A 10,353-nucleotide genomic window follows, 5' to 3' on the forward strand; every position below is an offset into this window, starting at 1 on the left:
TCATGAGATATTTGCTCTGGTTTGGGCCTCCCAGAGCCCAGAGATCCTTGAGTGGAGCCAGGTGTCGTAGTCCTCTCTGCTCATCTTCACCGCGTGCTCCCGCACCACCTGGACAGGCAGACCACAATCACTTAATGACATCCTGTCATCACCTCAGCCCCACTTCCTGTCATCGGCCCAGCCCCACTTCCTGCCTCAGCCCAGCGCAGATCCTCGGGGCCCGGCCCCTGCCCATGGCCTGAGCTCCATGTGATCCATGTTTGGACACGCCTGAGTGACAATAAGCAGCTAGGTGGGAAGGGGGTCACAGAGGATGATCCCCTCTCTCTCCCCTCCTCTGCTCTTGTCTCATCTCATCTCCTCCCCTCTCTTCAGGCCTGGGCACTTAGACTAATTAATGGAATCAGCCTCACTGCTTGGACATATATTAGGATCCATTTCATATGTACAAATGTATTTCATTTACTTAATTTAAGTAATGAGAAGATTTTCATGTACATATGCTATCATTATCTATCATAATGTATGGATTTCCTGTGATAGAAAAAGCAATGAATAGTTCTGACCTGCAACTACATAGGTTTGACCTGCAGAAAGCATACGGAGGTTTATGTTCTGTACTCTACTCTAAGACACTTTAAATAAACATACATGCTAAATGTAAGGCATGTGCCAGCCGAGGGACTTTAATCGCATAACTGTAAAGCATGCTGGAACGTTCATGTCTGTTAACGTTTGGTCCAAATCAAACTGCCCCATTAGGGGTAAGTAAAATCATGTTTAACTGTAATGTACTGCTTGCGTTTGTATCTGCCCCAAATCAAACTGCCCCATAGAGGATGAATGAAGCTGTGATCTGGTTCAAACGTATGGCTCTACCTCTATGGCCACGCACAGGTCCGGCAGGCACAGCTCCCACGGCTGTAGGCTGCCCAGGACCTTGAGGAAGACCTGGGGCCGCACCCTGAGCCGCCGCTCGTCTGCGAAGCGCCACAGCTTCTCCAGCACGTGCGCCAGCTTCCTGTCCTGCTTGGCTGCCTCGGTGAGGTTGGCCAACAGCACCAGCAGCCTATGAGAGAGAGGGTGACAAGATACTTACACAGATCAATTGCTCAAGACATTAGTCAAAGATAAAGAACACGCTGATCTTTTGGTTTGCTTATTTGCATTTTGCAGCATGTTACGCCCCACCCTCAGGCAGCCCTATTAGAGGAACAACACTCCACCACTGACCCAAATGAACCACAGGAAAACACCTTTTCTTCAATGACGCTGCCGCTAGACGAAGGGTAGACCCTAGACGATCGGCCTACCGGATGTAATTCTAGAATGTTTGAATGGTTAAGATGAGTAACCAGGCAGGAATGGAAAACACCATTGGCTAATAGCAGGACCTTTACTTTTTCGCTGAGCTACAATGTCGTTTGCCTGACTTTTAATGTGGTGTCACATTTAACGCTGCTGTTCAACATTAATAGCAACTGAATTACACTCGTGTTAGGTGTAATCTGTAGCGGTAAATAACGTTAAGGTCAATAATGTGAGTGATTGATAAAGGATATATGTTACACATCACAAACACACATAATCAATGTTTTTTTTGTGTGAAAGTTATTTATTGGTCAGCTTAAAGAACAGTATCTTTCTACCTATTGTAACGCTGCTTATTATCGGACGGCGTTTGTTATCGGCAAACGTTCACGTTTTCATGTTAATCCATTAGTAGACTGAAGAGTTTACATCTGGTAGGCCGATCGCCTAGGGTCTACACTTCGTCTACCCACAGACACTATTGTTTTTCAAACAGAATGATTCACAACTGTTTTTATTATTCTTGAATGCCATATAGATGTTATCTTTTGTTGCACCGTGAGAAACCGTTAAAGAGCCCAGGGTTTTGGTTAGTAGCCTATAAAGCGTTTCTCTATTGAGCATCAGTGTGCACAGCATGAAGTGGTAATGTGGTAATATGGCTCAGTTGAAGAGTCCAGAGGGGGTTTTCTGAGATGTTCTGAGGGCTGACTGGGATCCACACCATTGAGTGCTGTAGGGCTTGTCTGGATCCTCGTCATGCCTGCTCAGGGAAATGGGGTGATGGATGTCTCTTCCCAGAGAGGACGTCTTCTTACAGAGGGCCTGAAAACGTTGAAGCCCAGAGTCCCAGCGCTTTCTGACGGAAGGAGGGGATGAGAAAGGTAGGTAAAGAGAGCGAGAGAGGGAGAGAGAGATTTGGATAGACAACAGAAAAAAATTGAATCTCAGCACCTCGCGTGCTGCTTAGATATGCTGCCTGCCAAGTTTTTCAAATCTGTTTGGACAAAACTGACATAATTTTGGGAAAAATGAGAGGAGACTTTATCTTGACACAAAAGGAGTCTTAATTAATTTCAATCTCAGTTTTATCAACCATGTGAAAGCATAACTAAATCAGCTTTTTACCATCTCAAAAACATAGCCAAACATAGCCATAGTCAAACATGATTTAGGGTCTCACTCAAGCTTTTATCTCCAGCACGGTTGACTACTGCAATGTTTTTCCCCACACCTTCTTTAAAAGACCATCTTGTACAAAATTAAGCTGCTTAAGAGTGTATACCAAACTGAAAATAACTGACACATTACTCCATTAGTTAAGTCCTTACACCTGTTAGACCACTCAGATCACTGCAAGGCAAATCTGTTGGTAATACCTGCTGTCTCAACTGAACATATTGAAGCGGCTTTTAGCTGCTAAGCTCCTCAACATTCTGATCCCATCATAGGGGTCTCTAACTGTAGCCAGTTTCACATCTAGACTTAACACCCAACTGTTCTGAGATGCTTTGAGTTTACTGATTGAAATGCACTCTACTTATTCGACTTATTTATTTGCTTTCTTGATGTTCTTCTAACTGTTGTAATGCTTTTCACCTTTTTTTGGCAGCTTTTCTAGCCTATTTATTGACAGGGTAAATTACAGGAAGTGCGTAGGAGACAGATGGGGAGGGGGCTAGGGAGATGACCTCGGGCCAGTCTCGAGGCTGTTTATTTATACTCAAGTTTCATTCACACTTGTGTGATTCCTCCGCTAAGAAATCCCATAACGTTGGTAACACATGGGAAATCCCATAGCATTGCTATCGTACTTTAACAGAGCATACAAATCTACGAACACTTACAACAAGGGATATAACACCTCTCCCTGCTTGGTGCAAATGTGGTGCTTTTTGGGACAGACCTGTCATTGGCTGGCCCAGGACCAGTCTGTAAGGGAGCAGTGTGAGAATTCTCACTCTCAGACTCACGTTAAGCCACCCAGCAGGAACACCCCACGGTCGTGTCATTTCACACAGAGCAATGTCACTGACTTTCTCCAACTCTCACTGGCACGGATACTCACTTGGACTTGGCCTCCAGGGTATCACTGAAAGTCTGAGCCAGCTCCTCAACCCTCTCCTCAAAAGAAGTCCTCAGCTTGTCCAGCCTGGAGGACTTCCTATTGATAAAGCGTGTGGTGGACGAGAGCTGTCTGGCAGGGCAACTGTCAGCAAAACAAGGAAGTGGTTTACAAAAATAAGGAAGTAAAGGTAAGGTCAGGGATTACACTAGAAGCCTTTGAAATACACTTGTGGGTCACATGAGGAACACAGTACATTATCATGAAACTCAAGAGGCCACATGTCAGGAGTAAAACTTCACAAGGGTTCACAGTATCCACAGTACTGTAATCAATGCGGGGAACAGTGACATAGTCGAAAACATCTAACCATTACGATCGAATGATTGCTAGTGTGAGTTGATATGTGTTTGAGAGTATGTACATGTGTCTTTTTAAGTGCATGAATGTGTGTGTGTGTGTGTGTGTGTGTGTGTGTGTGTGTGTGTGTGTGTGTGTGTAACAGACACACCTCCTTGGTCGTGGAGTCTCTTTCTTGAACCCCACAGTAGAATCTTGTCTCTCAGAGGTGATGTTGGGTGCGGATGCTGATTTTAGTTTGCTGTATGGATAAGGAAGGTAAATGATCACTCCATAAAGGATAAGAAAAAAACATACAAGATTTTCCAGTCCCCTGCTTTAGCAATGCTCAGACCCCTCCCCTGCCCTCCAAAAAGTGAAGTCCCTCTTCGTGAATCCCCTCTTTTATAAGTTTGGGTCATTTCAGGCCCCAGTACATAACAACCCTCCCCACACTACCTGTTCCAAACAAAGTCTTGAATCGTCCCCGAACCGTAGAGATCTTTGGCAACGCTTTGGTACACCTCTTCCAGAAGCTTCTGCAGGTCTTAAAATGACACAATAAACAGACATAGTTACATTTACTATGCCAACTAAACAGACATATTAATCCATTTAGCAGATGATTTTATCCTAAGCATTTACACTCCAGTGCAGATACACATTTTCATTAGTGTGTGTGTGTGTGTGTGTGTTTGTGTGTGTGTCTGTGAGTGTGAGTGTGAGTGTGTGTGTGTCTGTGTCTGTGTGAGTGTGAGTGTGAGTGTGTGTGTGTGTGTGTGTGTGTGTGTGTGTGTGTGTTCCCTGGGCATCAAACCCAGGGCCTTGGTGTTGTGGGCACCTGGCTCGACCACTTATGCTACAGCAGCATAACCACTATGATACTAATGGTGTCTTCATATCCTACAGGCAAATACAGTTCAATTCAATTCTATTTGTATTTATATAGCACCAAAACCATAAAATTGGGCACTTTACAGAGCCCAGGGCCTTAACGCCCCTCGCAGTTATTGTCATTGTCTTGTGTGGTTTGACCAACTGTAGGGCAGGAGGGGTATAAAGCTTGTCAGTGGTATAAAGTCCACTGGCCTGCCAATGACTTCCTACATCTGGATATAGTGACTAATGCCACAGTCTGTGTGTAGATCTCAGAAAGGCGTAAATGGACTCATCCCAGATACAGGTGAAGGTAAGGTGGATTGTGTGGATTATGCAAATTTGCATCAGCCGCACTGTGCGCAGACGGTGACCGCAGAAGAAAACTAAATGCTTTAGAGTCACAGAATGCCATAGCCTGCTGACTGTCACATGTGCAGTGAAGTATCCCCTGCAGACAGTGCTTTAACAACACCTCTATGATTTTAAAAGGCTTAATAAAGATAGATAGATATACATAAAGAAAATGATAATAATATAAGATTATACTAAAATTGTATAAAAAGTGCAAGTTTCCGTGCAGCAGCATCAGCAACAGTGACACTAAGAAACTGAACAAGCTGATAAAGAAGGCTGGTTCTGTGCTTGGGACTGCTCTGTGCTGGGGACTGCTCTGTGCTGGGGACTACTCTGTGCTGGGGAATGCTCTGTGCTGGGGACTGCTCTGTGCTGGGGACTGCTCTGTGCTGGGGACTGCTCTGTGCTGAGGACCGCTCTGTGCTGGGGACCGCTCTGTGCTGGGGACTGCTCTGTGCTGGGGACTGCGCTGGGCTGGGGAGGGCTCTGTGCTGGGGACCGCTCTGTGCTGGGGACTGTTCTGTGCTGGGGACCGCTCTGTGCTGGGAACTGTTCTGTGCTGGGGACTGTTCTGTGCTGGGGACTGCTCTGTGCTGGGGACTGCGCTGGGCTGGGGAGGGCTCTGTGCTGGGGACTGCTCTGTGCTGGGGACTGCTCTGTGCTGGGGACTGCTCTGGAGCCCCTAGAGTTGGTTGTTGAGAGAAAAATGCTGCACAAACTGCTCAAGGTAATGAACAACACTTCACATCCCCTGCATAACCTACCGTCAGACAGCAGAGTGTTTTCAGCAGGAGGCTCCTTCAACGCTGCTGTAATGAGGATGGCTACAGGAAGTCATCCCTGTCCACTGCAGGAGCAATAAATAATAACTAACCCTCTGTGCAGGGAGAGGAGGCTGATCCTCGATACACATATCCTATATTTGCACAGTTAGAGTTACATCTAAAATTCGGTTTTGTATTATGCTTATTTGATCTAGCAGTAGTTTGTTTATATACACATAGTGTCTGTTTTCACATCGTCACAGTTATGCTATGAGTGTTTTGTGTGTTTTGTGGTGTGTAATGTATGTTTTGAATTTTTGTATATGGGAATAGCTGCTGCAACACTGCAGGAGAGGAGAGAGCACACTTCAAATCATTTTTAATATCAGTGAAATGATGCTGCCTTCTTGAAGTTTCAGGTGAACACAACATACATATAAAAGTAGATGTATACATGTACTAATATTAAAACTTCATTAATCTACACACATTAACTTATGTCTTAATTTATGGTATACCTATCCTTAATTTCAGACTTGAGGTGAAGACCTTCAGAGTAGTGCTTGTGTGAAAAGTAATCCCATTGCTCCCTCCAGTGGCCAGAAATATTATTGAACATCTTATTCAAAACCTTTTATTGTAAAGCCCTCTGAGGTTTTCCAATGTTTTCTTGATAAGATCCTATTTCAGGCACTGTACATAATGTCCACCTACAAGCACACCATGAAAACATTAGCACATCATTAAAAATAAATAAATGTATAGGCCTTTGTAAAAGAGTTAATTCTGGTTCACATGAGCAAGGTAGCATATTGTATGGGTATGGGAAAATGAAATGATCAATTTGACCAAATTAGCCAGCATAGTAATTAATTAATACACTCCATTATGATCTCCCAGTTTCGATGATTTGGATTTAATGTCTATTCATGTGTGTCAAAGTGGCAATCCTCTGTGGGTAAACCTCATCTGCTAAGCCTAAAAAAAAATGATGTCCTCTTTATCTTTTTCTACCACCAAAGGTTTCTTCATATGCTTTATTTCAGGAATAAAAAAAAACATTTATTTTCCCTATATTTTAAGTTTTACTAACATACAATAGATGCTGAACACAAAGAGAGAGGATTAGAGACTATGCCAGTTGAAGGTGTGCTTAATTTAGTGATGTCAAACGATTAAAATATTTAATAGCTATTAATCGCATTTTTGTCATAGTTAACTCAAAATGAATCGCGATTAATTGCATATTTATATCTATTCTAAATGTCCCTTGAATTTTTTTTCCCATATTTTTTTTTATTTTAGTGCTTTAATCAACATGGAAAAGTGGATTGGCTTGCTTTGTGCAAATTATTGAAAAACAACATTGCCAAACAGGGCAGTACAAAAATAAATGTATAAAGTGCACATTTCAGGGCAACAAGGACTCTTAGGGCTTAATATTTTCTTTGTTTCAAGTTTGCTGAGAACATAGAGGTCAGGCCTCTTATTTCAGAAACAATGAACCGTAACAGTTAGGTAACCAATAAAAGGTAAGCCTACTACTTCTTTGCATTCAGCCAGCTGCCTGTTGACATTTTCAGACAACATTGAAGCCTGCTTCTTTTGCACAACACGACTTTTAAAAGTAAACTTTCCATTCAGAAGCTTTTTATCATCCATTTCGCCGTATCTCGCTTACCATTCACTCAAACCGTATCGTTAGCCTACTACACAGTTTGCGAGGCCAAAAAGAACTAAAATATATACACTACCGTTCAAAAGTTTGGGGTCACCCAGACAATTTCATGTTTTCCATGAAAACTCACACTTGTATTTATCAAATGAGTTGCAAAATGAATAGAACATATAGTCAAGATATTGACAAGGTTGGAAATAATGATTTTTATTTAAAATATTAATTTGGTTCTTCAAACTTTGCTTTTGTCAAAAAAGGCTCCATTTGCAGCAATTACAACATTGGAGCCCGTTGGCATTCTACGGTAGCTGTACATCTGTTGAGGTAATCTGTAGAAATTTCACCCCACGCTTCCTGAAGCACCTCCCACAAGTTGGACTGGCTTGATGGGCACTTCTTGCGTACCATACGGCCAAGCTGCTCCCACAACAGCTCAATGGGGTTGAGATCTTGTGACTGCGCTGGCCACTCCATTACAGACAGCATACAAGCTGCCTGCTTCTTCCCTATATAGTTCTTGCATAATTTGGAGGTGCGCTTTGGGTCATTGTCCTGTTGTAGGAGGAAATTGGCTCCAATCAAGCGCTGTCCTTAGGGTATGGCATGCCGTTGCAAAATGGAGTGATAGCCTTCCCTAAAATCTCCCACTTTACCAGCACCAAAGCAGCCCCAGACCATCACATTACCTCCACCATGCTTGACAGATGGTGTCAGGCACTCTTCCAGCATCTTTTCACCTGTTCTGCATCTAACAAATGTTCTTTTGTATGATCCAAACACCTCAAACTTTAAATTCGTCCAGAACACTTTTTTCCAATCTTCCTCTGTCCAATTTCTGCCTTCTTTTGCCCATATCAATCTTTTCTTTTTATTGGCCAGTCTCAGATATAGCTTTTTCTTTGCCACTCTGCCTATAAGGCCAGCATCCCAGAGTCGCCTCTTCACTGTAGAAGGTGACACTGGCGTTTTGCGGGTACCATTTAAAAAGCTGCCAGTTGAGGACCTGTGAGGCGTCTATTTTTTAAACTAGACACTCTAATATACTTGTCTTCTTGCTGAGTTGTGCGCCGGGGCCTACCACTTCTCTTTCTTCTCTGGTTAGAGCCCGTTTCTGCTGTTCTATGAAGAGAGTAGTACACACCGTTGTAGATAAAGTTCAGTTTCTTCGCAATTTCTCACATGGAATAGCCTTCATTTCTAAGAACAAGACTAGACTGGCGAGTTTCATGTGAAAGTTATCTTTTTCAAGCCATTTTGAGAGTATAACCGAACCCACAAATGTGATACTCCAGATACTCAACTAGCTCAAATGAAGGCCACTTTTATAGCTTCTCTCACCCGCAAAACAGTGTAGCTGTGCTAACATAATTGCACAAGGGTTTTCTAGTCATCCATGAGTCTTCTAAGGCGATTAGCATACACAATGTACCATTAGAACACCGGAGTGATAGTTGCTGGAAATGGGCCTCTATACACCTATGCAGATATTTAATTCAAAACCAGATATTTCCACCTAGAATAGTTATTTACCACATTAACAATGTATAGAGTGTATTTCTGATTAATTTAATGTCATCTTCTTTGAAAAAAACTGTGCTTTTCTTTGAAAAATAAGGACATTTGTAATTGACCCCAAACTTTTGAACGGTAGTGTATATATATAAACAACGTTAATCTCGCGATACAAAAAATTACGGCGTTAAAATGGGTTTGCGTTAACGCCGTTAATAACGCGTTAAACTGACAGCACTAGCTTAATTATAATCTATTATAATTCAGTGAAATTATTCTCAAGTTCGTCTAGCTTTCAATTCAGTGTTTGTGTAAAATAAAACCCTTGGTATTCATGGCTCTTTAAATTGGAAACAAAGTGTCTCGGCTCAAGCCATACATCATTCAAGCCAATCAACACACGAAAGGGAGGAGTCTAATTTGATTGACTGTTGAGCTAAAATATCAAGAACCTTTTGCCAGAATTGAGGACAGCACCTTTAAATGCCTGTTAGATGATGAGACAGACTGCTTTTGATTTCTAGAGCTTTCTACTCAGTGCCACTAAAAGCCATGAGCCAAGATGGAGGACAAAATCAAAGCAGACATGAAGCAGACATGAAGCAGACAGCCTCCTGGGTCCATAGGACATCTGCGTCTGGTCAGAGAGTGGCCCCTGCTTGACCTGTTAGGAGGTGGGGGCAGCTGTGTTGTTCTTCCATTACTGGACACCAGTGGGAGTGGACTGAAGGCATATGCTGTTTGTGATGGAGAGTGCTTTTTTCTTCCTCCATTACCCTTGCACTGTCCGCACACACACACACACACACACACACACACACACACACACACACACACACACACACACACACACACACACACACACACACACACACACACACACACACACACACACACACACACACTCAAACATGCAGAAGCCCATTTGTGCACACATACACACACACACATAAACACTAAGTTGCTCACGTGCACACAGGTGTGTGCGCATGAACACACACACACACACACACACACACACACACACACACACACACACGCTCACACACACACCCACACACACACCCACACACACACACCAATCACCCCCCCCCCCACACACACACACACACACAGACACACACACACACACACCAACTCACTCACATGCTATACTCAGGTACCCTTTATCTTTAAGTGTCATCCAATGGCGAGAGCCTCTTTATCAAAGAGACAGGGCTGAATTGATTTTTTTGGCTCTTTGGACACGAACATCAGTTCAGCCTGAGAAACACAGCCAGCCACAAAGCCATCCAGTGTTGTTCCTATGACAACTGGCTGTGTCACTAAGGTTCTGCTCGCTGACGCAGTCAAGGCTGATAGCAAACAAGAAGGCCTCATTTTACACTTCACCTGCTTGGAACTCTGTGTGTGTGTGTGTGTGTGTGTGTGTGAGTGTGTGTGTGTGTTGT

The 10,353-nt window shown here is 43.2% G+C and overlaps 1 protein-coding gene across 1 annotated transcript in view; it reads right to left on the minus strand.

Annotated features, from left to right (window-relative positions):
- Window positions 1-10,353, minus strand: part of LOC308376374 (coiled-coil domain-containing protein 60-like) — a gene marked incomplete at both ends in the record, with an annotated part of 57,148 nt that continues 46,795 nt past the window's right edge. The window contains 5 exons of the mRNA XM_080852669.1: window positions 1-108; window positions 880-1,069; window positions 2,036-2,170; window positions 3,380-3,520; window positions 4,175-4,262. Coding sequence (XP_080708795.1) covers window positions 1-108; window positions 880-1,069; window positions 2,036-2,170; window positions 3,380-3,520; window positions 4,175-4,262 — 662 coding nt within the window. The remainder of the gene's footprint in view (window positions 109-879; window positions 1,070-2,035; window positions 2,171-3,379; window positions 3,521-4,174; window positions 4,263-10,353) is intronic.

The sequence above is a fragment of the Sprattus sprattus genome (assembly GCF_963457725.1).
Source record: "Sprattus sprattus genome assembly, chromosome: 15".
NCBI classification, from domain to species: domain Eukaryota; kingdom Metazoa; phylum Chordata; class Actinopteri; order Clupeiformes; family Clupeidae; genus Sprattus; species Sprattus sprattus.